The 26,950-nt window shown below is 40.8% G+C and overlaps 5 protein-coding genes across 8 annotated transcripts in view; 2 read left to right on the top strand and 3 right to left on the bottom strand.

Annotated features, from left to right (window-relative positions):
* The window catches only part of LOC103379379 (ras-specific guanine nucleotide-releasing factor 1-like), a 23,521-nt gene extending 17,222 nt beyond the window's left edge, over positions 1–6,299 (bottom strand). Inside the window, exons 1-3 of the mRNA XM_025055568.1 lie at positions 5,833–6,299; positions 3,245–3,324; positions 924–1,303 (exon numbers count right to left, since the gene is read on the bottom strand). The gene's annotated coding sequence lies outside the window, so the exon portion shown is untranslated. The remainder of the gene's footprint in view (positions 1–923; positions 1,304–3,244; positions 3,325–5,832) is intronic.
* Positions 6,300–9,728: 3,429 nt separating this feature from the next.
* LOC103379378 (retinol dehydrogenase 13) lies at positions 9,729–14,364 on the bottom strand. The gene is made up of 7 exons (XM_008310915.3): positions 14,186–14,364; positions 13,594–13,734; positions 12,937–13,128; positions 12,637–12,798; positions 12,317–12,433; positions 11,794–12,001; positions 9,729–10,840 (listed from the first exon to the last, which is right to left on the bottom strand). The coding sequence occupies exons 1-7, from the start codon at positions 14,259–14,261 to the stop codon at positions 10,744–10,746; spliced, it is 993 nt and encodes a 330-aa protein (XP_008309137.1). The 5' UTR covers positions 14,262–14,364; the 3' UTR covers positions 9,729–10,743.
* Positions 14,365–14,760: 396 nt separating this feature from the next.
* Positions 14,761–17,025, top strand: tmed3 (transmembrane p24 trafficking protein 3). The gene is made up of 3 exons (XM_008310914.3): positions 14,761–14,986; positions 15,692–15,937; positions 16,303–17,025. The coding sequence occupies exons 1-3, from the start codon at positions 14,840–14,842 to the stop codon at positions 16,537–16,539; spliced, it is 630 nt and encodes a 209-aa protein (XP_008309136.1). The 5' UTR covers positions 14,761–14,839; the 3' UTR covers positions 16,540–17,025.
* Positions 17,026–17,536: 511 nt separating this feature from the next.
* LOC103379375 (isocitrate dehydrogenase [NADP], mitochondrial-like) lies at positions 17,537–22,022 on the top strand. Its single transcript, XM_008310913.3, has 11 exons — positions 17,537–17,742; positions 18,542–18,633; positions 18,869–19,034; positions 19,116–19,276; positions 19,359–19,502; positions 19,598–19,734; positions 20,251–20,402; positions 20,495–20,607; positions 20,873–20,970; positions 21,068–21,160; positions 21,239–22,022. The coding sequence occupies exons 1-11, from the start codon at positions 17,607–17,609 to the stop codon at positions 21,321–21,323; spliced, it is 1,377 nt and encodes a 458-aa protein (XP_008309135.1). The 5' UTR covers positions 17,537–17,606; the 3' UTR covers positions 21,324–22,022.
* A 788-nt stretch (positions 22,023–22,810) lies between these two features.
* znf710b (zinc finger protein 710b) overlaps positions 22,811–26,950 on the bottom strand; it is a 16,468-nt gene continuing 12,328 nt past the window's right edge. For all 4 annotated transcript variants that reach the window (XM_008310912.3, XM_008310911.3, XM_017032443.2 and 1 more), the window contains exons 3-5: positions 25,853–26,044; positions 25,479–25,650; positions 22,811–25,007 (exon numbers count right to left, since the gene is read on the bottom strand). In XM_008310912.3, coding sequence (XP_008309134.1) covers positions 24,826–25,007; positions 25,479–25,650; positions 25,853–26,044 — 546 coding nt within the window. In that variant the 3' untranslated portion in view covers positions 22,811–24,825. The remainder of the gene's footprint in view (positions 25,008–25,478; positions 25,651–25,852; positions 26,045–26,950) is intronic.

The raw sequence follows: 26,950 nt of genomic DNA, 5'->3' as shown, positions 1-26,950 counted from the left end.
GGGGGGGGCAGCCGTCAACCCGACCGATCCGCTGTAAACTCGGGGAGACGCAGTTGCCAAGGTAAGATGCTATTAATATCAGGACAAGGAATTAAATCAACACGTCAAAAACGACAGAGAACGGACAGCGCTCCTCCGCAAGAGGGCGCCCTGCAAAGTTTGGGACGCGGCTGAAGTTTATTCCCTCTGCACAGACGCGCTGCAGAGCATCATCATCTAAAAATACAGTGTGTATGGAAACGTGTGCGTGTGACGCAACACGTGGTGATGAAGTGGAGGAAAGGGAATTGTCTCTCTGTCTCTGTCTTTGTCACTCTTTGTTTGGGAGGTTAAAAGTTAAGAAGAGGTTTGGAGGAGAATTTAGATTTAAATTTTGCTGGTTAACTCTCCTCCTTGTTTTCTCCCTTCTGTTCTATATTTCTATTGGTTCATTTTAACCAACCATAAATCCCTGACTGTCTGAGTTTGAACACGGTGTGAGTCACAGCCACATGTTCCAAGTTATGTAAAAGTGTTTGTAAAGTGCTGACGTCGCTGTTTTTTTTTGTATAAAATAAATAAATAAATAAAAACATAGAAGAATCTGCCTTTTTTTGTATAAAATAAATAAATAAATTAAAAACATAGAAGAATCTGCTCTCCCCCCTCGCAACATTAGTCTGGATCTCCTACTGCTCACCTCACATGCAGAACTGCACAGAGGGGACGCCATTACGTAACAATGGACGTCAAGCAAATAGTGATGCAGGAGAAGAAGGCTGTGTGAGAAGACTCTGTTTACCACAAAGAAAACTAAAGATTTGGCCCAAGTACAGACTCAGTACAGACTCAGTACAGACTCAGTACAGACTCAGTGACGGAGCTGCTGCCCGTGCAGATGAACGGGGCAAGTTTTTTTTCTCTCTCTCTCTCTCCTCTCTCACCTGCTTCTCTAAGCACTCTTTGGCTGACAGAGAAGGTTTGGGTGACGGTGCTCTGTCACAAACACATCCCTCCAACAGGTACAGTCCAGAGGGGCGTGAGCTGGAGTCGTTCTCGAAATAAAACAGCATGTTCTGCAGCAGAGCGAACCACTTGGAGTGCCATTTCGTGTTGTCGGAGCTCCTCTTACTCAGGGAGCCTCGCCTCGTCCCGTCCTTTTTGGCCAGAAGAGCCAGATAGGTGATGTGTCCATCGTTCAGTCTCATGCCTTTCTGCATGTTGGCTCGGCTCTGCGGGGACTGACGCCCGTGGCTGTCTCACATTTTCTGCTGCTTCTTCTGCCACTCACTCCCCGGTCCACTCTCCGGTGCCGACACCAACACTATCCAATGCCAAACAAATAAATAATAATTAAAAAAAATAATAAATAAAAGAAGAAGAAAAAACACGAGGAGGAAAAACAAATGTTCAACAGTCGCGAACAGCTGCGTAAAAATCACATCTCAGCAGTGAAGAAGCCACGCTGCTGTGAAGAAGAGAAGAGTCTTCCTCTGCCTCAGGAGACTGGAGGCTCCGCGTGCACACACTACCAACGAGCACGCGCGCTCACTCACTAGAAGGAAGCGCAGTCACGTGACACGCCCCCTCCAGATTCCAGCACCATGGACAGAGACTCTCTCTCTTCCTCTGTTGTTTTCTGCTTTTTCGTTTAGACACACACACTAAATCACACACACACTAAATTACACACACACACACACACTCACACGACCATACGTAACACACACACACTAAATCACACACACACACGACCATACGTAACACACACACATTTAAGCACTTCTTCTTTTAGAGAGTTTTCAATTGTGTTCTCATTTATATCTATTGTATATAAATTAAATGTGTAAATTCTAATTCATCCACATATATATATTTAATTTTTTAAACAACTCCAAACACGGTTTCATCTCTTCTTTCAGGAGTTTGACAGAAGTCTTTCTTATATTTATCGTGTTGTTGTTGTTGACTCCTCTTCCTCACCCTGGTCTCGCTCTCTTCTGTTACAACACAGTAAAAACAGAGATGAAAGCTTTTCCAAAACACTGTCCATTACTGAACATTTACATATCTGAGGCAGCGAGACGGAGACTCACTGCTGTCGGTCCATAATTAATCCTGGATTAGCATATCAGGAGGAGGAGACACACAATAGATTATTACATCACAGAGAGTGTCCCTGCTTCACTCTGGACACATGGACACAATCATCAGCATCAACAGAAGGTGAAAACACAGGAGTGATCGTATCAAAGTTAGCTAACTGTTTTTAAAAGATAGTTTGATTTTCCTTTTTTATCCTTGTACGGATGAAAGGACGAGAGAGAGAGAGAGAGAGAGAGACGGCGTAATGTGGAATAAGTTGTAATTTAATGACCCACATTCATTAGGGGACCGAGGCAACAGGCCACCCCAGGCACCTCCATCCCATAATAGGAGCCTCACACTGGGTCATAATGAGTTGGTGATTCTCCTCTCTGAATAGCACTGATGGTTAAGATTAGTTTTATGGCTTCTTATTATAGAAGGGTATGAAATGGAAGGCGATGCAGGAGATTGAAGCGACAGAGCAGGGGATGACATTTCACAAAGGTCATAAAGGAGATTTAAATGGATGAAATTGTAGCCAATCAGTCGGCAGTTTCCAGAGAGTCTGTTCAGTCACATTGTGCCGTCTCAGGTCTGATCATAATAAACTTGTATCTCACAGTCTGTGTGGGAAGAACGCAGTGCAAACCGTGTCACTGCCAACGTTGTCGTTCCGTGAGCAGTTTAAAGACACATTTGGAGAAGTAACGCTTGTTTATTCCAGTAAAGGAGTTTGATCATATACCCTCTGACTGGAGGACAGAGGATGAGGTCATTAAAAAATGATGAAGGAGGACGTGTGTCTTCAGCCTGCGGTCCATACAGTAACTACAGAGCATCAAACCTCTCACAGCAGGTTAGAGATGCTGTCAGTCTCCATCAGAAGATGAAGATGAAGCTGAAGCTCCAGAGGCTCAGGGACAGAAACAGCCGTGTTGACAAACACGTTTACCACAGGACGTGTGGTTAGAATGTATGTTCTTACTGTCTACTAGTGAAACATCAGTAACAAAATCACTGCACACACGTTAAAGGCTTACTGTATCTCCTTTGTTTTAAAATCAAAATTGCGAGGAGATTTTAAATCTTTATAAAAGCACTCAGTGAGTTACTCATCATTATTCAATTTTCTGGGCTTCACTTTTTACAACCTTCCTGCTTCAGACTCATATCTCACCTCAAAACTCCATTTAAATCATCCCACTGTGCCAGAGTGGCGTCTGACTGCCCGTCCAGCAGGGGGCGCCTCTACAGGCTCTGCAGAGACAGGGATCAGAGAGAAAACAACATCGTCAGGCTGATGTGGTGAAGAAAATGTTACAGGAAGAATGAACAAGTACACACTGCTAGAAACACTGCTCTGGACACACACACACACAAACGTGGTCACATGTTCATGCATTCATAGACAGCCAGCACACACACACACACATGCGTGCAGTGAACAGGGGAGGCTGACTCATGAGGACATGTGTTCAGTGTTACCCTACACAGTGTGGAGGAGTCGTTTTGTGTTTTGGTTCAGATGATTTGTGCATGTGTGACACAGTAGCAGATTGTTGTGTCATAAGGCTCTGCATTCAAGCCAAGTTCACCTGTTGAACGGCTCAACGTTCCTCCTACATAAATGTATGTTACACAGTAGAGTCAACCAAAGGGACAGGATCGATATTTAAGTCCAAGTCACCGTGGAAAACAAACGAAGAGCAGTTTTTTCAGATGTATCAAATACATCTGAAAAAACTGACAGTGTTCTCTGTCTGGATTGGTCCAGTACAATACTGAAAAAAAGTTTGGTATTTTCTAGCCTGGCTCCACTAGGTGGATCCTGCGTCCAGGGTATTAAGTTGAATTAATCCTATAAATGTAGTGAAATAACTTTTACAAAGCGCTGCAGGGGCTGAAACATAAAACACCAAAGTTAAGAAAAAAGTTTAGGTTATAACTATATTGAATATAATTACAGATTATAATAGAGATTTTAATCATTGATGTGCTTTTCTTTAATGTAGGTATAACATTAAATACCTAAACAGAGCTCGGGGAACTTGTTGTAATTGAATCCCACTGAAAGTAACTGGAGGAACTGTTTGACTAAAGATAAAAAAAGTCTAAAGTTAATCCATTCACCTCTGATTAAAATCATCAACATCTGTACAGGGAAAAACATGGAAGAGAAAAACATTTCTCAACATTATTCTGGTCCTGTTTTTAATCTATTTATATATAGATATATTTAAAAATCATGTATATGTACGAAGACAGCGTTCACCTGTTACTGAGACTCTGCCCATGTCAAAATGAATGCATTGTACGCCCTCTAGTGTCCATACTAAAACACTGCTGAGATCTCAGTCGGCTGGTCTTGCCACTTCAACTGCCTGGTCCTGATGTGTGATGGCAGCCCTACATGATCACGTTTCACCCCTCAGTGAACAGCAGAGGTGTAACACACCACAACAATCACAGCAGCAGCAGCAACGGCAACGACAACAGCAGCAGCAACAGCAGCAGCATTGTTGCTCCGATCTCTTTCGATCCACACTAAGGTGTTCAGTTATGGGGTTCACGTTCTCCTACTTGGTCTAATTTATAATTTTATCACTATATAATAATAAAAAATCATGTTCTACATTTATTCTGGTTCTACAATTAGGAAGATAAGGGTTTTTTTCTTATTTCTGTTCAAGAACAGAAAACAGTGTTGTACTGTATGCACATCTACATAATGTGATAAATAATTTGATTCACTTCACTTCAACACATTTTACGTGTTTATATGTGTCCAAGGCAAACAAATACAAGTTATTCATCATAAACCCATGAATAAACTAAAGCTTTGATGTGGTGTAAAAACTGGAATAACGAGTTAGAAGAACAAACTTCACTATCAGTATTTGTCGACCTTACAAAGAAATATTCAGAACTTAATATCAAGTGTCACCGACCGAAGTACCACCAATTATTCAAGTTAACATTCTCTAAACATATAATTAGTATCAGTTCTAGTAGTGTTAGCAGTATTAGTATTAGTACTAAAAGCCCTACTCAGTTAGCAGACGACGTCCGTTCACGTTTGTAACGTTATCCTTTCAAAAATAATTCGAGTGTGTTGTGTTGTTATTCAGAGCGGAACGAAAACCCAACTCCGTGTTTCACATCGGAACACAAAACTGACGTAACACAATCAGCACTCGCGCGAACCACAGTAACTACCAACCAAAGTGTTTACATCTGCTCTGTTACATGTTCTTGTCATTGTTGTTTTCCAAAAAAACAAATTTCTGGCCAGAAATACTGTGAAGACGATAATGTTTATTTTATAAAATATTTTAATAAAAACCTTCCAGCGGAAAAATATGCAGATTTTATTTGTGCCCTTGTGTTTTTTCAAAAATCCAGCCTTTATTTCGAGAAATCTGGGCAACAAACTCCTGTTATATTTACATTTGTGTCTGTTTAACGATTTAACCGATGAATAAATAACGTGAACACAATTAGGTGTTGTTTTCCGTATAGCAAACCATAGGTTTTATGACCATGATGTCCGTACGCTGACAGCCCAAAGAACAACGAGGAAAAGCTAGGATTTATGCTAGAATTCTGAGAAAATGTACGGTATAAAGTTAATAGTGGCAAATCTCAAACATGCTCGTACATTAAAACCCAAACTTCACAGTGAAAAAGTAAAAAATAACTATGTTGTAAAAATGAGGAGATTAAACAGGTGCATTTGAGAGAAAGGAAACATGTCAGAGGGAATACCTGCAGAACAGGAGGAGGCATGTGGGACATTCCATTGGAGAACATCCAGGAGAGGACTGGACTCACCAGGAGGTACTTTCCCCGCAGCCAACATTATATTATAAAATCCTAACTGTCCTAAAGCCAATAGTTCTGACCAGCATTACTGAAAAGGGAGTTGTTTTATTTAAAACACTGTTAGGAAAGTAGGCACATGTGACTTCAATTAAATCTGATTAGTTCTCCAGCCTCCAGCCAGGAATCACATCTTTACACCTTAAATCTGTGGTTAACATGTTTTAATGTGTTATATGTTTTAAGGTTTACAGAGTCAGTGCATAAACATGTTTTAATAACATTTAATTTGAACTGAATGTGTAATGTGTTCAATTTGATGCCAGAATGTACTTGTACAGTTGACTTCAACGATGGTTGTAGAGAGTACACATTTAAGTTGTTCTTGGTCACTTTAAATAAATAAATAAAAAATGGAGGATGTATTTTCTTTTTACTATTAACCATATGTGTGTGCTCTGTTCAAAAGCATGGACACATGTGAATGGAGAAGTGTGTGTGTGTGTGTGTGCGCTCTGTTCAAAAACATGGACACGTGAATGGAGAAATGGTTGCAGTCACAGAGCAGAGGGGCCAGGAATGTGCTGCTCTAATCCTACAGAGGTACAGAAATGCTTCAGCAGATCTCATCTGGTTCACATGAATCGCCCCAGGGTCCAGTGTTCACATTGAAAACCCCGGAACTGGATAAAGAACCCCTGAAGCCTGTTTGGTTAACAGCCTTTTACACCAACAAGAACAACTCGACTGAATGACCCACAACAATGCTAGCAGAGGCGGCTGCAGCCCAGCCTCTCACGCTGACAAACCAAGACTTCAAAAAGTATTATTAGAGGACGGTTAAGCCATGCAGAAGTGAAGACCTGGCTCTACGACACCTGGTCAGTCGGTCAGTCACACATGGTTCACCATGTTACTAAATTACATGATGCAGCTGTTAGCATTTAGGTTTATTAATCAGTTGTAGGTGTTTTTACCAACAGCTTTCAACATGAACACAGATCCATGATTGTAGCTCATGTTTAAAGAACTGCCTCAAACCTTCAGTCTTTCTCTCGACCTAGTAACACATATATTTATAAACAACAAACTGTAAATGTTGTTTTTTATTTTCTGATATTTATGATTTTTTTACAGCACAGCACAAAAACACACGAACCGAGTTTAAGGATTTTCTTTCTTTTTTAACATATTTCTAGAGAGAAAGGTTTGTTTCTAATCTGTCTAAAACGACCGACCTTGACGAACATTACTTTCTAAGTGCTACTTTGAGAAGTTTAATTTACCAACTGATGACTGAAAATCACGTGCTAAATATATTAGACCATCATCAGTATAGAGTATGAAGCAGCCATGACAGTAGACGTGGGTAGTTGGTGGGAACCATGTGGTGAAGCATCACAGCGTGAGCTGACATAGCCAGACAGCTGACTCAGCACCACCCTGTTGTCTGTGTGCTCACTTGACATTGTCTTTATCTCTGCTGACAGAACACAGCCTCAGGGAGGAACTGCCCTCACCCTTAACACCCCCTGAAAATCCTCCTCCTAACCCAGGACGCAGGATCTCCTAAACACACTCCTGATCCTGTTTCTGATCCAGTTCCGCCACTAACTCTCTGGCGCCACCAATCAGCTCTGAGCCCCTGTTTGTAGGCTATGCTGACGATGAATATATCAAATGTTTGAGCCCCTGTTTGTAGGCTATGCTGACAATGAATATATCAAATGTTGTAGATGTAGCTGCCAGGCTGAAGACGAAAAGATGAAGATTTATGGATGTTTTGAAAAAGGACATGGAGATAGTTGAGGATGGTAGGGTGAGATGGAGGCAGATGTTCTGCTGCGTCTACCCCTGAAGGAAATAGTCGAAAGGAGAAGAAGAAGGTCTTCAGATGCATTGTGGGTAAAGGACTGGCATCACAGCGTAGCTCAGTCCCTCCTGTTGCTCCGACACATGCACAGACTCGTCCGTAGGTAATCACTACATGGCCTGCGCTCTGCTTTACTCCACTCAGGGCCCATGAATGCTGCAAACCTGCATTCCCACACCTGCCTGAGGCACACACCGTTCACACAGACAGACAGAGAGGAATCCACTGCAGGAAGAAGAGGAGGAGGAGGAAGAGGAAGAGGAGCAGGAGGGAAAAACAAGAAATGAGAGGGTCCTATATTTCTGGTCTGGTTTATGTCTCAGACTGAAAGAGAATGAAGTCTTCAGGCGTCAGGACTGAAAAACAAGTGTTGTGATCCTGTAGTTGCTCAGAGGTTGAGAGCACATGCCAACGTGTGCACCTGTAGGTGAGCTGACTCCAGTGAGGCTCTGTGGATGTCAGGTTTGTTTGACTATGTTACGATGTGACACATCACCTCATGAATAAAAACGATCATTCAAATGATATCTCATGTGTGAAGACTGAGACTGAATTTGTAGAATTTTTGCCATGAAACAGGAGTCATTTCCCTCCTCCCCCTACGTGGGCCCCATGAGGAGCAGAAGGGGAGAGCGAGTGGTCAACAGAGATCTCACTTTCTCGGAGCAGCTGAGTGCCAGAGGAGCTGACAGGTATGTACGTATTGGAATGTTCTTCTCAGCCACACCTGTGACGGACACACCCGCCAACTTCGGTCTCTCTCATCCCACTGGCTGATCTCTGAGCGACTGACAGCCGAAGGAACAATTTGGCTGCTGTCCACAGAGGCCGGGGGGTGGAGTGGGTGGGTGGGGGGGCAGGTAGGATGACTTCTGTGCAGCGACCAATGGCAGCCACCGTGGCAGGCGGAGCTGCAGGGAAGTAAATCTCATGAGTGGGGTGTGTCTCCAAAGGTTGTCAGCAGTCAAAGAGTGAAGGGCTTTTGCAGCAGGATCCCACTCTGATCAGGTCGCCCTGACCTGGTGCCTGGCAGCACGAGGACCTGGGTGACAGACGGAAGCTTCTTCACTGGTATGAAAGAGCAATCCTGGACTGACGGAACTGAGCCGATGGCCTTCATCTCCTCTCATCTGTGCAGCTCTGCTCTCTGGGTCAGGGCACCGAGGAGAAGACTGACCACGCAGCCTCTGGTTGGTCTCTGTTTTAAAGACGCAGCTTGACTGGACCTCCAGTCACCGGTCACTCACGTCTCCTTATCACTTTTCCAGCCCAGCTGTAGAGTCTGTATGTTGGACGGAGAACTGATAAGGGCACGTGAATGACATTCCCAACAAGTATTAGAGAGTCACCTGTCGGCGTTTGAGGGTAACTGGGTCAACAGTCGTGTGTGTGTGTGTGTGTGTGTGTTTTGACTTGTTTTCTCTCTTTAAAGTGTGTGTGTGTGTGTGTTTTCTCTCTTTAAACACTCAGACTATTTGTCTACTTATATAGAAAGATGTGCCTGATGTGTAAAATAAGGAGAGCGTGTCTTATAAATTGAGACATGCACAGCCTTTAGGCAGCTCTGAACACACCTGGTTTAAAGTCACATTTGTCAAAGTGTTCTTTGTCAGGAGAGACTCCAGGCCAGATGATGTATTTCAGCAGAAGGAATTACAACTTGGTTTGATACTTCAGCCGCCGGCAGAGCCAAAGTGAACTCAGCCGCCCTGACACTATAGAGCATGACTAACATAATCCACCAACGCTCTACACTGAGGATGACAGAATATTAACACAGTGACATGTTTCAACTCAAATACTCCCAGATATAATTATCATTGTTTTGTATAATACCGTACAACAACTCTGACACAGAAATATGAAATAGTTTGAGATCAAACGAGAGTGTAATTAATGAAGAGATAAAGGGAAATAATAATAATCATCATTGAAGAGATAAAGGGAAATAATAATAATATACAACATCTGTCTGACAGAAGGATCTGAGTTTATTAGAGAAGAATCACAACTTGTCATCATTGGGCTTCACTGTATGTGGAATTATGTGCTTTTAGCTGTGAAGAGGTCAAAGGTCAAATCTATTTTGCAGGACTTCAGCATGGAAAAATGAAAAAGTAGTGTGAATTAAAAGGTTTTGTTCTGTTAACTCTTATTTTGTTTAATTTTATTTTCAATCACTGCTCGACTCAATGTCTGATGAAAAGTGAGAAGTCCAAGACACAGAAGAATTTATCTGATAAACTATAGATAAGACTTCCTTAAAGAACACAGGCGCAACACAAAAGAAAAAAAGCCACATTTGTGAATTAATTTGCAGATTATAAACCAGGCAGCAGAAAAGATATTAACAGACTAACAGGAACTGATGCTGATGACGAGTTTAACGACAGTCCAGCAGCGGAGGAGACGGCGCTTCACCTTCATCCACAGATGAATGGAGTCAGTGATGAAGGATACGATCAACACCTTGTCAAACTTGCTGGACTGTTACATTCATACACTGTCTATTTGTTCTTTAGGCTAATGTGTAAAAGCACAGTTTTCTCACAGGCAGGTTATAAAACTAATACGTAGACGTGACCTATCGTCCAGAAACTGTAGCCGTTTTGTAACAATTAGACAGATTGAAATCCGTCCGAGACTGAACACTGAATATTTTTACTCATTATTTAATTTAGGCTGTGGAGACACAACCAGTTTTATGACATAAACCTTGGCTACGTCGCTATTCTGCTTCCCATTGGCTACCTTAGCTTAGCCAATCAGAGGATCCAGCAATGCCTTCACTGGTAAATCCCAAAACACTGGTCTCAATGATTGGTAACTGTCTTCTGTCAAGATGTGGAAACTTATTGACTCACAGGTCATGAAGGTCTGAGACACCGGCGCAAGATTTTATAAGAGAATAAATACAAAATAAAGCCACACCATACGCTTAAGAATTCAAAATGAAGCTCAGTGAGAAGTCAGGCTGATATGTTTTAGGCCAGACCGACCATGGAAGCACTGATGTCCCACAGCTTCTTGGCCGCGGCATCGTCCAGGGCCTGTGGAGCCGGCTGTTTGGGGGCACAGTCACTGTGAGGTGGAGGAAGATTTAAAAGAGAAAAAAAAAAGGTTTTCTTAATCATACACACAAGTTGGACGGTGGCTGACTTCATTATGAGTTCAGCACACACCAATCCTGGTGAGCTCAAACAGACAGACTGTCCAACACCGTGTTATTATCACCTCGTCTCAGTCTGATAATATTTATCACCAGTGTTTGTGTTTTTAAAGACATTCACCAACAAATATATATAAAAAAAGCCATGACACAAAATTTTGCTGGTGAGAACTTTCAGTAACTTATACAATACAATACAAGTCAATTAAAATTAATTACAACTAAGATTTGTGTTTTTTTTATTTCACTGTTGTCATTCAAAGTGGGTGATTTAGCCATTCTTGTTTTTCCACCTTTTTTAAAAGATGTTACCTTGGCTCGTTTAATGTTTATTACACAGACACTATGAACCATGGGTATTCCCCACAGGCATGGTCTGAAAAATGTCGGCTAATGAAAAAGGGCCATAAATGGCAACAACCAGACCACAGAGCACATTTTTCAACACAGCAGGAGAGACTTCAGACTTCTGTGATACACCTGCGAGTCTGTAAACGTAGACCGTGGTCAAACCAAACTCACCAAACAGCTGACCTCCATTACACTCATTCAAGAACATTAGAGCAAACATAAAGATATCATGTCCTAAAAACCAAAAGTCAAGTCAATTGATAGCTGTATACTGACACCTACTGACAAAACAGCAGCATAACATGGCAAGTCTAATGACGTCAATAACCTCGTACACCAGGACTCTGCTAAGTGAATATTACACGTACAACAAAAAACCCTGGTATTTAAGAAAAAGTAGTTCATGATTAATATAAATATTTTATAAAACAACAGTGAAAGAGGAGTTTAATCGTGTTCTTAAATGTCCAGCTAAATAAATAATGAAACTTATATATGGGCTACATGTACTTGCCTGTAGTAAAGGCCGCTCTGATTGGCCACACTCTCATCCACGGCGCAGTAGATTGTGGTCTGAGCTCCTTCCCAGGGAGTTTTGAGAAAAAGCATCACCAGGGGCTTTACCAGTATCCGCTTCCACAGGGGTAAAGTGGGAATGTAATAACGGCCCAGCTCTGTGCGAATCACCCCGGGGTGAAGGCTGTACACTGTCACACCAGTGCCTGATGGGAAGGAACCAAGAAAAAATACATGTGATTACCTTCAGAATGTATAAGTATTGTACTATAGTAACATTCACATTCAAAAAGAAACAAAAAAGAAGAGACGAGTGCAGTATTGACTATTTTACATTAATAAATATCTTTACTGTAAATTAAAACATTCTTTTCTCGCTAACGTTTTTCAATGAACTACGACAGTTTGAGCATTGATTAGTGAGTAGATGATTAAACACAACATGAATAAAGCTTCTCTACACTGTAATTAGTTGATTTTACTCTGTACGACACACAGTCAGTCACACACAGACAGCCTACCTTGGAGTCTTGCAGCAAGTTCTCTGGCAAAGAGGACATTGGCCAGCTTGCTCTGTTGGTAGCTCCTCCTAGGACAGTAGTCGTTGTCCAGGTTGATGTCATCAAAACTTATTTCACCTGCAACAAACAAACGAGCATTGGACATAAATTCTACAAAAAAAAAGGCACATCACAAGCAGTACAGATATGTTTTGTTTTTGTATTTCTTGTATGTTTTCGTAGTTGCGTCGCGTTCATGAAAGATATGTTTTGTTTTTGTATTTCTTGTTTTCGTAGTTGCGTCGCATTCATGACCTAAAATGTTCAAACTCTGCCTTTACCACTCTCATGCGCCAGGCTGGAGACGACAACAATACGACTTGGAGTGGACTTCTTCATCAGGTCCAAGAGTGAGTTGGTGAGAAGGAAATGTCCCAGGTGATTGACACCGAACTGCATCTCAAAACCCTCCACCGTCTGCCACTTAGGACACCGCATGATTCCTGGATGAAAACACAGGAACGGTCACACAAAATATCCTCATCACAGTTCTGATTATGAATGTTGGACAGATGGACATATGATACAAACACAACTGTAACTTCCAGAGTTTTTACATTTGACCTCAAAGCATCTGTTACCTGCATTGTTGATGAGGATGTCCAAGCGCTCCTCGCTCTCTTGAATATCTTTAGAGAAATCCCTGACTGACCGCAGCGAGGCCAGGTCCAGTTTTTTCACCACCACGTTGCCATTTCCACTCTTCTGCCGGATGTCATCAGCTGCAATACGAGCTCGGGTCAAGTCCCTGCAGGCTAAGATCACTCTGGCCCCTTAAAGATCGTTAGAAAAATGTATTAATTATAGATGTTCTAGTGGACACATTCATGAAAACCTCGACAAATGTTTATTCAGTCTCTGTTTTAAGTGACACCAAAGAAACACTTCAAAGAAAGTTCTAACTTTCTGCAGCGAGGTCATGATAGTACGTGATGGCAAAACAGGGAACGAGGCAAAAGGTTATCAGTTTTACCGTTATCTATTTGTGCATATGTCACTCAACACTCTGTGTTTTTCATGTCCACGTGGAACATTCTTCTTGTTACTGATGTTTCTTGCTAAACCTTTTTTCATAAATAAAGGATAGTCAGACAGTAGAGTCAACTCTATCTCAACCATCCTCTTAAGAATGTACCCTCAGCACCTTTTTCCAAACTCCTATGAAATGCCACACGTTAGGGACAACCACAATCAGCACTGAGGTAATAAAATAAATAAACAGAACAGGAAGGTCTGACCTCGGTGGGCCATGTCCAGAGCCGTCTCCTTCCCAATGCCAGTGTTGGCTCCTGTGATCAGGACAGTTTTTCCATCCAGCCTGGCCTTGCTCCGACATGTTCCCCCAGCCACCCACCTACGCAAGGCCAGTGCACTGGCACCTGGGAGGAACCACCATGTTGACAGTTAATACTGTACTATATATTGTGTAACAACACATAAGCAATAAGCACAAGACACAGTTGATGCAGAAGGCAGAAGGATAGCCTTAACGTTTTATATTATATATAATATAATGTTTGTATGAATTTATATAAAAATGTATATATATATAAATTCATTCATATATACATATATATGTTCATACAAACAAGAAATAACATTGTTAACACGTTGAAATTATGCAGATTTGCATATGAAAAGACAGCTAAATGCCGCTGTAGCGTTTTGTTGTACGGTATTTATACCGTGTTTTTGTTGTTGTGTGGAAAACGGTATATTGTTTTACTAAATCTAATGATGATGTAGTTTCATAGTTTATAGTTTATACGGAGCATCGACTGAGGAAAACATCAGACACCAGTAAACTGTCCGACTAAGGAAACACCTTACCTGCAACAAAGGCAACCGTGAGAGCGACTGCATGATTCTCGACAAACACCTTCAGTTCCCCCATGTGTTTTTCCATGTTTCAGTCCGTTGTGTTTAATCAAATAACTTCTGTGAGCCGAGCTCCTCCATACAAACCGATACATACGTTAGCTCACCAACCGGAAGTGCGCGGCGTGACGAACATAGAGATTTTTCAAAACAAGATACACTGTCTTCGTCATAAAATTGTTCGTTTTTCCCCATTATTTTTTTGTTAGTGTTTATTTGTTGAAGTGTGTCTGGGGTCTTACCAACAAATTATTCTTTTTATAATATCATAGCTGTACCAAAAATCACGAGAGACAAACAAGCGTTGTACCATCTAAAAAAGAAAATATATAATTTAAGAATAAATCGATCTTTACGACAAAATAGTAACTACAAACAACAACTATTACTGGGAATTCTGTAACTATTTAATATAAATTATAAATATTACTACACTACTACTAATAATAATAATAATGAAAAAAGTTCGACTTGGAACGAGAATGTAAACAAAGCTGAACCGGAAGTGAAACGTCCCGACGCCACGTCAGAGTTGAAATCTCGCAGCTGTCAGAGAGCAGAGGCAGCGGCTCCTGTCTGTGTTGGTCTGTGTGAACCGTCTTCACTATGAACTGTCTGCTGTCTCTCGCCTCTTTGCTGCTGCAGTTTTGGGTAATTTTTGGAACTGAAGTCACTTTCGAGCTGCCTGACAACGAAAAACAGTGTTTTTATGAGGAGCTGGACCAAAACATCAGGTTTGACGTCACCTTCCAAGTAAGTTCCTCAGACAGCTGCTGCCTAAGGACTGCTGGGATCACTACATAATCTTAAGCCATCTTCTGTCAACACTACACTTTTTATATGTCGATTTATACGTATGGACTTTTCTCTAATTACATACTTTAAAAAAAAAATCCTTATCATTGGCTCCTTTCCTACAAGGACACAGTCCATGTATCTACAGTACAAAACAGTTCAGTTGTTCTTAGTTTTTTGGGAAAAGTATACTGTCTGACGGGACAGCCACAGTACAAAACAGTTCAGTTGTTCTTATTTTTTTTGGGGGGGGGACTATACTGTCTGACTGTCTAGTTTTTGACACTTATTTCAGGATCAGGTCTAGTTCTGCAGAACGACATTGACACTACTAATGCATCATTGTGAAATGTTAGGCCTATGCAAATATTGACATTTGGTGGAAACATTTGGCTGAGAGATGAAATGATCTTTTTGTCTTTGTTTGGTTTTGTTTGTTTGGCACCATGTGCTTTTACTATTTTACTGCAAAGAAGTTTTTTCTAAATATACAGTAGCTAAACAGCTTTAAAGTAAATCAGTTAATAAACACATTACAGCTGTAACAACAGGCTTGAGAAGAGGGTCTGAAACCTCAACAGTAATAATTGAGCTACAATCTCTCACAATCCCTCTGACAACTGCAGACCACAAATTCATGCTTTGTGGTTTTTCTCCTTTCAGGTCATTGCAGGAGGCAACTATGACGTGGACTGTTTTGTGACTGATCCCCAGAACAATGTTCTGTATAATGAGAGGAAGAGACAGTATGACACCTTCTCTCACGTCACGTCTATGAAGGGAGTCTACAAGGTCTGCTTTAGCAATGAGTTTTCCTCCTTTAGCCATAAAATGGTCTATCTGGAGTTTCGTGCTGGGGAAGAGGATCCTCTTATGCCTGAAATGGCTAGAACCACGGCCCTGACTCAGGTTAGTCTGGAACACATATATAACTGTTATGTTGCAGATTCAAGATTCAAGATTCAAGATTCATATATGACTGTTATGTTGGCCTGTATTTGACTTATTTAAATCAAGGGTTCAGTAAATAAGTTCTGACAGGAAACCTCATCAACTGGTTAAAATAATAGTTATTGTTAGTGAAATAAGGTGGAACAGTGTGGATTTAGACTTATTTAAAAGGTCAGATTAGTTTTTTGTTAAATGTGAGTGTTCAACAGACGAGAGTCATTCTTGGACCAGAGGTTTTTTATATTTATGTTTCTTTTTAAACACACCATGACTCACCTTGTCCATGTTCATTTTTAATGTGTGTCTTACCTTTTGGCTTTCAGTTGGAGTCATCGTGTGTCTCCATTCACGAGAACCTAAAGGTGGTGACAAACTCACAGAACAGGTACCGAGTCAGAGAAGCATACGATCGCCTGAAGGCGGAGCGGCTCCTTGTCCGAGTGAACTACTGGTCCATGGGAGAAACCGTCTTCCTGTTTGTCATTGGAATCGGTCAGGTTATGCTGCTGAAGAGCTTCTTCTCTGAGAAGAAAGGAGGTTCTGTGGCAGCCACTACTTAGGACTTCATGAATGTTCACTGGTCGGCACGTTTTCTTGGTTGTTGATCCAAATTTCAAATCTTAATTTTTATTTTACCTTCTTGCCAAAAATGACCAATACAAATGTTAATATTGTTAAGCTAATTATGAATTGCATATTAAAGAAACCCAATCATTGTCCTGGTTGGTCGTGGGACTGATGTCAGAGACCAAATAAGTGTGAATGTTGGTTTACTTTCTTTTATTTTGTGTAAATGTGTTAATCGCCTCAACTAATATACATAAGTTATTGATAAACACTTAACGTCAATATTCTTGACTATTCTACAAGGAGTGCTTTGAAAAGTTGTTTTGATATTTTTAAGTCTGGGTTGAAGTTGGCTGTTTTAATCAGTCTTTCGTTGTTACTGCCCCTGTTGTTACTGTTGGGTCTTATGTTTCTTTAAACTATTTAAATTGTCAGAACATTGTTACGGCATTTTGCCTATTAAAAAGATAAATGTTTTAGTCGTCTCTCTTTATTTGCCTGTAGATAGAAGAGAGTGTAGAAGAAAGTTATTGATGAGAACATTTCCAACGGTGTTAAACATTATTCGTAAACTCCTGGGAAACATGATGTGAGACGACCCCAAAAAAAAACCTCTTGCGACCCACCTGAGGGTCGCGACCCAGACTTTGAGAAACGATGCCCATTTAAAGTAAGTTTGTGTGTTCATGTGTTTTATTTTAATCATGTAGACATATAAATAACTAGTTAAACCAGCCAAAAACGTCGGTGTCTCCATGGACAGAACCTCTGCTGCATCATAAGATTCTGTTGTTATTATAAGATCATATAACGTGACTTCACTCCTTTGTACAGCAGGTACAGGCGTGAACAGGTTTGATGGATCTCTTATGACAAAGTCCTAATGTTCTTGGCTCTGATTGGCCGTGACAAGGTTTTCACGGCCAATCATAATCAAGTCCGGTTCGATTTTTTACGTAGGCTGACGTGTGTATAAACCATCACAAGTTACGTGTGATTCTTTTGTACCCCGGCCGGCTAGCGGCAGCGTCTGTGGGAGTAGAATCACTTCCGTATAGTTATGGCGGGTCACCTGAAGAATCTGTCCGCCGTGTGGAGGAAGGTTTCTGCCGCCGCCGCTCTGCCGCACACCTGCCCGGTTGTCATCCCAGCAGCGGCGGCTTTCAGCGCACGGCACGGACCGCAGCACAGGAACTGTGAGTCCGCTCTAAAGTCTAACTAAAGTCACCGGTTCATTGAAGCGTACTTTCCGCCACCGTGTTCTGTGACGTTTTCATTTCACCGTAGATCGATTTTTTATAGTAGCCTACCTTTGAACTCAGTATGATATGCCAACAAAATGGCCTAAACCACTGAGCCACCACGGGGCAGCTGTGGCTCAGTGGTTAAGGCATCTGCCAAGTTACCACTGAGGTGTTCTGAGCTCGGCACCGTCCCCACACACTTCACCACAGGCAGCTTAAAGCTGTTCCTGTTTGGTGATGGGTTAAAGCAGAGGTCACGGTTGGTTGAGTGCAGCGGTGTCACAGTGACAACTAGTTCACTTTACTTTCCTAAAAGCTACTCTATCATGTTCTAAATACTTTTTAGTATTTCGGTTTTTTTTTTTTTTACTAAATATGACAACAGTGTCGTAACATTAGCTCAGTAACATTAGTTATTTTTATATTCACTGTTGCGAAGTAATGCAACTGGCATCATTTTTTAACTAACCATGATAACCATGAAAATAGAAAAATATACATTTAAAATTTTCAATTTTCTGGATATTTTTCGTGGTTGGTAAATACAGAGGACGTAGTTCTCCCTTTTCCCCAGCAGGGTGTGCTAAAAACACATTTTGAAGATCGTTTTCCTCCAAGTTGAGAAAAGTGATAAAACATTTTCTCGGTGGCATTTCAGTATTAACCTAGATCTGTTTTAAAGAACTGCGTACAATCAAAAAAAAAAAAAAAAAAAAAGATGGAGAATGAATTGTGTAGTTGAAATTTCCAGATGCAACATCACGCATCAAGGTGGAGCAGCCGGTGGTGGAGATGGACGGAGATGAGATGACTCGCATTATCTGGGAGTTCATCAAAGAGAAGGTGAATTGTAAAAACCTGTAAAATAACGTTGTACGGGATTTTTATCACTGCTTGAAACACACACACACACACACACTTCAATGACGTCAGTTCCAAATTCTTGTTGGACAAAGGCCTGTAAATACTGTATTTATAGTACGTTATTAAGATGCACAAAAATAAAATAAATAAAGATTAAACAAACTTGTTCTGTGATGGTAGTGATTCTGAACACAACACGTTGGTCTTTCTGCAGCTCATCCTGCCCAACGTGGATGTGGAGCTGAAGTACTTTGACCTGGGTCTGCCCTACAGAGACCAGACTAATGACCAGGTCACCATTGACTCCGCTCTGGCAACAAAGAAGTTCAACGTGGCTGTGAAGTGTGCGACCATCACCCCCGACGAGGACAGAGTGGAGGGTGAGCCGTGCTCCACTCAACGCTGGTTTGAAATCACAGCAGTGATTCATCATCACTTCTGTTTTCTTTATGTCCTGTCAGAGTTTAAACTAAAGAAGATGTGGAAGAGCCCAAACGGAACCATCAGGAACATCCTGGGTGGAACCGTTTTCCGGGAGCCGATCCTTTGTAAAAACATCCCCCGACTTGTTCCTGGTTGGACGGTTCCCATAACGATCGGCAGACATGCTTTTGGTGATCAGGTAAAAAGAAGGAAAAAAGCAGAAATTCATTTTTTCAAACTAAAAAAAAGCATCTCACATTTTTTGACTTCCCTGTTCCCAGTATAAGGCCACAGACTTCGTTGTGGACCAGCCGGGGAAGTTCAGTATCGTCTTTTTACCAGCAGATGGAGAGAATCAGCAGGAGTGGGAAGTGTTCGACTTTCCTGCCGGTGGCTGTGGAATGGGAATGTACAACACGGATGAGGTGAGAAAGAGTTGGGATTTTTTTTGTGGACACATTGTTTTGTGGCATGAATTTGAAACACTTGACGTTGTAATTTTTTTTTTCTTTGCCATTAGTCCATCAGTGGATTTGCTCACAGCTGCTTCCAGTACGCCATCCAAAAGAAGTGGCCTCTGTACATGAGCACCAAAAACACCATCCTGAAGGCCTACGACGGGCGCTTCAAAGACATCTTTGAGGACATCTTTGGTAAGTATGTGAAAACCTAAAATAAAAATAAAACATAAAAATGATCATCATGATATTTTTCAATGAATGGTGATATTCAATATAATAGATTATTTTTTTCCAGAGGCAAACCCTTTAAAAACAATCAAACTGAGTTACAAGTTTTAGTTTTTTTAAATGTTAATGTTAATACATACGACAATCATTAATTTAATCGTGGCAGACAAAATCGAGATTGTGATTACAATTCTACTAATTGTGCTGCCCTAAATTCAAATATATAATTTTAATTTACATTCAACTTCTTTTGAACTCAGTGAGTTCACTTCTAGAAACTTCCAATTGGAGTGTGACAGATCACTGTGTATGTAGTACAGCCTTTGGTCCAGTTGATGCTCTGTTTGGACCAACATCACATCCAACTTCTTTTGAACTCAGTGAGTTCACTGAGCACTTCTGTTTGGACCAACATCACATCGATGGTGTTCTTACTGACGGTCATGTTAAATGTTGATTCTTTCATTCTGTTGTTCACTTGCAGGCAGTACAAGCCAGAGTTTGACAAGCTGAAGATCTGGTACGAGCACCGTCTCATTGATGACATGGTGGCTCAGGTCCTGAAGTCCTCTGGAGGTTTTGTTTGGGCTTGCAAGAATTATGATGGAGATGTGCAGTCTGACATTCTGGCTCAGGGTTGGAAAACTATGACTTGATCACTGGAGTGGAACGGTGTTTAATCTGCACCTGACTCACTCCTCTGTGTGTGTGTGTGTGTGTGTTGTCAGGCTTTGGGTCTCTGGGTCTCATGACTTCAGTGCTGGTGTGTCCGGATGGTAAGACCATCGAGGCTGAGGCTGCTCACGGCACAGTCACCAGACATTACCGTGAACACCAGAGGGTAAGACACAGGTCAGGTCACACGGTCACAGTGGGTTTTTGCATCACAGGCAAATGACAATATGTTTGTTTGCACATCTGTGTTCTTGTACTTTCACCTCTGGTAAAACTGATGTGGCACTGAGGAAATATTTACACGTTGTTTGTCTGAGGTCATTTTCCGACTTAATGAATTTCGACTAAAGGTCGATTCTCACTTCTGACAGTGTTTTACTGCTCAGGCCTAGAAACTCTACAATTCCTTAAACTGTGTCTTTACCACGAAGGGACGACCGACCAGCACTAACCCCATCGCCAGCATCTTTGCCTGGACCAGGGGACTTGAGCACAGAGGCAAACTGGATGGAAATGCTGATTTGATCAGGTATCTTAGTTGATTCTATTTGATAATTTTACATTTTATTATAAAATGTTTTCTTGGTGTGGTGCTGATTTTTGCGCTCTTGATTTTCACTCTGTAGTTTTTGCCAATCGTTAGAAAAGGTCTGTGTGGAGACTGTGGAAAGCGGTCTGATGACCAAAGACCTGGCGGGCTGCATCCACGGCATGGCCAAGTGAGTTTGGATCTTCAGATGTGTTCGTGTTTGTAATGTTGTCAAGTTAATGGAATTTCATCCTTTGTCTCCGTAAAGCTGCAAGTTGAACCAACATTATATCAACACGTCGGACTTCCTCGATGCTATCAAGACCAACCTGGACAAGGCTCTTCAAAAATAAAAACTGATTTCATGAACAGACTAAAACATAATTTCCAATTTCTCTGGAAACAACGTCACCCTTTTTCCAAGTTGTTTTTCAGTTGTACAGCTCACTTTACCTTTGTCTGTTAGTCTAATTGCTATTATTAGGTACATTTTATTATTATTGCCTACAACCTATAATAGACATTGTGGGGAAAACATTTTAATAAGTGTTTTTCAATAATGGCATTTTTATTTTTATATATATTCAATATTTCTGCATTGTAATTTTAAGCAGATGTTTAAATAAGTCTTAATTTCACGTAGCATGAACGCAGTCCTAAATTCTAAGCTTCCATTAGAAAGAACACGCCACCGAATGGAAGCTTAGGCAAATATTCGTTTTACCACGAGCTTCCACCAGATGTCGACAAAGGTGTAGTGGGACGCATCCGCACGTCATCCATGTCAGAGGTGAATTGATCCAACATTTCTCTGTTCTTTTATTAAATCAACTTAAATGTACATTAATATATATCTGAATTCCCACCCCCGTTAGCTCCACTTTTATGAAAGAAATCTGCGTTTCAAATGTGAACACACAGCCTGAGATATTAGGTAAAACGCTAAAGAATAATATTTTGACCTGTGTTTACACAGGAGACTGAGAAAAAACCCATCACCTCACCTGCCATCATGATAAGAAAGTACATAAATAAATAATAATTTCCACTGATCTGTGTTAAATATGAATTTTCAGTGTGTTCAGTTGATATTTCTGACATTTTATTTAGTAAAAAACGATAGACGTGACTGACTTCTGGGTCACATGACGCTTACCCGGGGATGCAAACAGTACTCCGCCTCACCTCAAGGGGGTCGTACGTGAACTGACAGGTGCTCTCCAACTGGCTTCAACAAACAATTCCGACTGACTATGGATTGTGTTTCAAGACGGAAACATTTCTCAAAACTGGACTTCCGGTCCAAACAGAAGACGATAAATGATGGAAGCTAACTCCCGAGCTAAAGGATTAGCTTCAAACTACGGGACAGAAGAGTCGTTCTTTTTAAATGTAGAGGTACAAACGAAGAGACTGTCTGTGTGTCTGTCAGAAACCGCCATTACTGCTGTCCTTGTCTTTTATTGTCATCGTGTGATAACGTCTGGACGAACTCGGAATATTGTGACCTGAAACATTTACAAAGATGCCTCAGCAGACATGGAAGATCAGCCACGGACATTCAAAGACAGATTTCTTTAAAAACTTCTGGAAATTCAAGGATCGATTCGTCATCGGATGAACAACGGAGACTAAACATTAGCCTCGGCGATGTTAAGGTGAGGGGAAACCGAGACACACAACCACGGACTTTGTTGTTTTCCTAAACAAAAGTACAGAACTTCTTTAACAACTTTAAACTCCTAACTTTGTTCCAAGTCATGTCAAATGTCCGAGGTTTAATAATATTAATAATAAAAATAAAAACACATCTTACCTTAATAAGGATCAATGATATATATTTTTAAACGTTCTCGGAATGCATCCTGAAGCATGTCAAGACGCTTGTCAAAACATAAATCTGAAGGCGGAAGACGGGTGTTTGGATTTCAAAATAAAAGACAGTTTCATTTAAAGTCTGTCTAACAGCATGTGGCGTTCAACATTATGGTGAGCTTTTCTGTTAAATGTTCCTTGTTTGTTTCAACAGTTCAACTTTACAATAACGAACACTGTAGTAACCAAGTACTCTAGGAACTACATAAACCTTTGTTTCTTAAATGTGCCCATCATTCTATTTACTTTAAGAGGACAGGGTGTTACAACACTCAGTCTAAACTAAACGAAAAGAGCTGTAAAATAGGAATTCTGTTTGACAGTTCTGTCTTCTCTGAACCGATGATGCTGTAGTTCAGAAATATTTAATTGAGTTAGTTGTCCTGCTGCAGATAAAATCTTCTATTAGGATTATGGACTGGTCACTGCAGAGTGCTGGCTGCACTCTACTGTAAATACATTGAATTAATGTGAGGCTAAAGGCTGGTCAAATCAAATACAGTGGAATCTCAGTTTTCAAACTGAGATTCCACTGTTTTTTCCACCTTTCCATTTTCACTATCACACATTTCTTTTAAGGTCCCACGGTCATTACAACAACCTGGGCAATTTTTGGGTAAAACATTTTGTTTGTGAACCAAATTGAACCGAGGTTCCACTGTATAGATTTTAGACTTGTTCTTATTGAATCATATAAATAAACAATAAAAGCTGAAATTATTGTTTAGGCATCCTTGTTCTACAACATTATGTTCCCTCTAAAACTATTGCTCAGCACAGTTTTCAACAAGAAACTGCTCTGAAAGTGAAGTAAAAACAGCCCTGAATTTAGTGTCGAGTGCTGTGACTACCAACAGTAACAAAGGCCCAAACTGCTGATTCGCTCAACAATTTTTCTTCTTCAATTCACACTGGAATCAGTAACTGTAAACAAGCAATGAAACTGCACTTTACAAACCTACTGAGAAAAATCAATACATTTTTGTTGTTTTTTATTAATATTGCCATTATGGGCTTTTAAAGAGTCCTATGAGTCCACTCTTACAGAAGAGACAGTTCTCAATGAAAAAAGTGCTTTGTAATGTTCACTCGGTAATTCAAAAACTAGAGCAGTAAAGTCACTACACAGGACTGATTATAAATGTAAGGGAAAAACCAACGTGGAACAAAGGTGGCAGGTAAACAGTCGTACAGTTGTACAGTCGGAGGGCAACAAGAATGTTGTTATTATTGTGAGATTCGAGCCACTTTAGTAAGAAGTGCCTGGTAGAAAAACCAAGAATTACCATGTGCCAAAAGTGGTCAAGAGCAGAGAGACTCAAACAGAAGGGCTGGGAAAGAACAGGGAACAACAGATTGGTTAGTAATAGCAATTCATACTCATGAATATGTTGTGACTATGCATCAAAGCTGCATATACAGTGAGTAAATAGCAAACACGATGGACGCTTAGATGTAAATGTATCTAACTGGCACTTTCAGTCGAAAAGTAAAAGAGCAAACACTGGTTGTGATTGACAAAAATGGCAAAACAGGGAAACAAATTTCTATCACATTAAACGCAACTGCTGGCTCTGCAAATCCAGATTATAATCCCCGCCCCCACCGCCCGCCCTTGAATTAACTGGTACGTACACACAACATACAGGGTTTTCTGTCCGCCGCAGTTCTGGACTCAGTCAGAGTAGTAATCCCAAAAAAAGAACTGCTCCAGATTAGTGCCTCAGTGGTCCTGCCATAAGCAACAGTGCTGAACCGTCTCCAGTGAAACGTCTCCTTCTTGGCCTCCACTCTGGAGTCTCACAGTTTCTGGTTCTCTCAGATGGAGGCCATACAGTAACTTTGAACAAAAAAAAAGGAAAAAAACCCAAATCCTCATCCTTCAAATATCCCATTGTCACAAAAAGGCCAAATCAGTTCCTTTTCTTCCATTTCGATTAGAAAATAAAATTAGAAACATGTCCTCCGGTCCATCAGTTTTTAAGGTGTTGCGTAACTATTTGTATCCTTTCCAAAGTTGTAATATTCCTCCATGTCCTCCATGTTTGCCGTGGTGAGTTTAGTCAGGTTTTGGGAGCCTCCGTTTTCCATGCTGTCTGGTGATGTGAAATTGAAGTTCTGGGACTCGTACTCTCCCTGGTTTTCCATTTCTGGAAGAACTTCTAAAATGAACAAAATTAAGGTTAAGAATGTTGTCTGCCATAAACCCCCAAAATACCAACACAAGCATAACGCAACATGCAGATGTTATGATATACACTGAACAGGGGAACTTTAAAATTACAGTTTTTGTGATGTTGTTTAAACCAGTGGCAGCACATCATCACATCTTTGTAAGTTCATAAAATATATTTAAGTATTATTATTACTTTGAATATTGTTTTTGTTTCTTCTTTGTGAGAAAAGCAACTTGGAGGATATTTTAAAAATAAAGTAATGACAGGAGCTATAAAAGTGAATTTTGACTGAACTGAAAATTTAAAACTAACCGCTGTATTGAAGTCAGTTTCACGTGGGACAAAGTCTGACGCTGCTGGTCAGTCATGCTCAGTGAACAAACCTGTGAGCGCCACCAAGTGGGCGGAAACGCCTGTTTATCATTTCTGGTCCGGTGACGGTTTGTTTGTTCTCACCTTGTCCCTCTGGTGACACGTCCATCCCATGTTTGAGCTTCATGTGCCTGCTGAGGTTTCCCTTCAGGTTGAACTTACTGGTGCAGTAAGGGCACTTGAAGGGCTTATTACCAGCGTGGAGGTGCATGTGGCCCAGCAGGTTGTACATTCTGTTGAAAGACTTCCCACAAACCTGAATGAACAATCAGAGAAATAAGATCAGGGATTTTGGTCCGTCTTATTTAGTTGTCTCAGAAATGTCTCTACTATTTTGTAATAAATATTTTACAGCACTGCAGTCTCAACAGTACTGACATCAAAGGAAGCTTTTTTTTTTTTTTTTTTCCAGTTATATTTCATGTTCCAGTTGAATCCGATCGCTCTCTAATACTGACCTTGCATTTGAAGGGTTTGACAGGCAAGTGAACGATCATGTGTGTCTTCAGCGTCTGTTTCTGGATGAAGCTCTTGAAGCAGACGTGACACTGGAAAGGTCTGACGCTGTTGTGGATCAGCATGTGTCTCTTCAGGTTGGCGGACAGAGTGAACTCTCGTGAGCACACGTCGCACTTGTGGCCCTTCATTCCCTTCAAACAGAGGAGGGAAAAAAGACGTCAGTCGTTCATCAAGGATAATGATTATTGACAACGTCACGAGGAACATGGTTCATAATTTCAATTACTGAAAGTGAAAGAAATTCAGTAATCGTTGATTCATGGGAGGTGTGTCTGTGGTGGAGGGGTTTTTTTTTTGCAGTGGAAGTAAAGGAGAACGTAGTGTCTGAAGGTCTGAAAACGGGTTCATTTTTATAGTTTGGCTGATGTTCATCAACACGGTGAACATCTTCATCAACATGGTGAACATCTTCATCAGGTCACAGAGTTTCGTCCTTTAACACCTGACAGTTAAACGTCTAAACGTGGCTCTGGCCTTTGATTCAGTGAGTGCTGACACCGGCATATTTTTAGATACCGTGTTCCTGTGACTAAATGTCGGTGCAGTGTGGTCTCTCTGCACTTCTGAAAAATACTTCCCATTCTGTTTGTCGACGTTTGGAAAATGTGACGTATTCTTTGTCTTGAATCCAGGTTCTTCATAACTGACAGCTCAGTTGGATTAGTGATAAAGATATTTCAAACTTTGTGTATTAGTTATGTTAAAGATAATGATGTTAAAATAATGTAAAATCTAATACATGTACGTATAGTATTTAAGTTTTTCAACTTCACATATATATATATTTACATACATGGTGGACTGTGTGTTGCACTGATTTCTGTTCAGGTGAAAGTTTTGTCTTTTGAGTTTTATTTTCAACTGCATTTCACTTCAACTGAACTGTTGGAACCATGAAAACTGAAATTTGTACCAAATCGTGAGGTGTGAACTGTGACGACTCTATTTTAAGTGTCTTCTTTTTCAGACTCGTATTGTCTGTGACAGAAGCCTGTTTCAATGCACGTTTTGGGGGTTTGGGGGCGGGGGGGGAGAGG

Source organism: Cynoglossus semilaevis, chromosome 5 (genome assembly GCF_000523025.1).
Source record: "Cynoglossus semilaevis isolate Cse_v1.0 chromosome 5, Cse_v1.0, whole genome shotgun sequence".
NCBI classification, from domain to species: domain Eukaryota; kingdom Metazoa; phylum Chordata; class Actinopteri; order Pleuronectiformes; family Cynoglossidae; genus Cynoglossus; species Cynoglossus semilaevis.
This window is presented reverse-complemented; position numbering and strand designations above follow the sequence as displayed.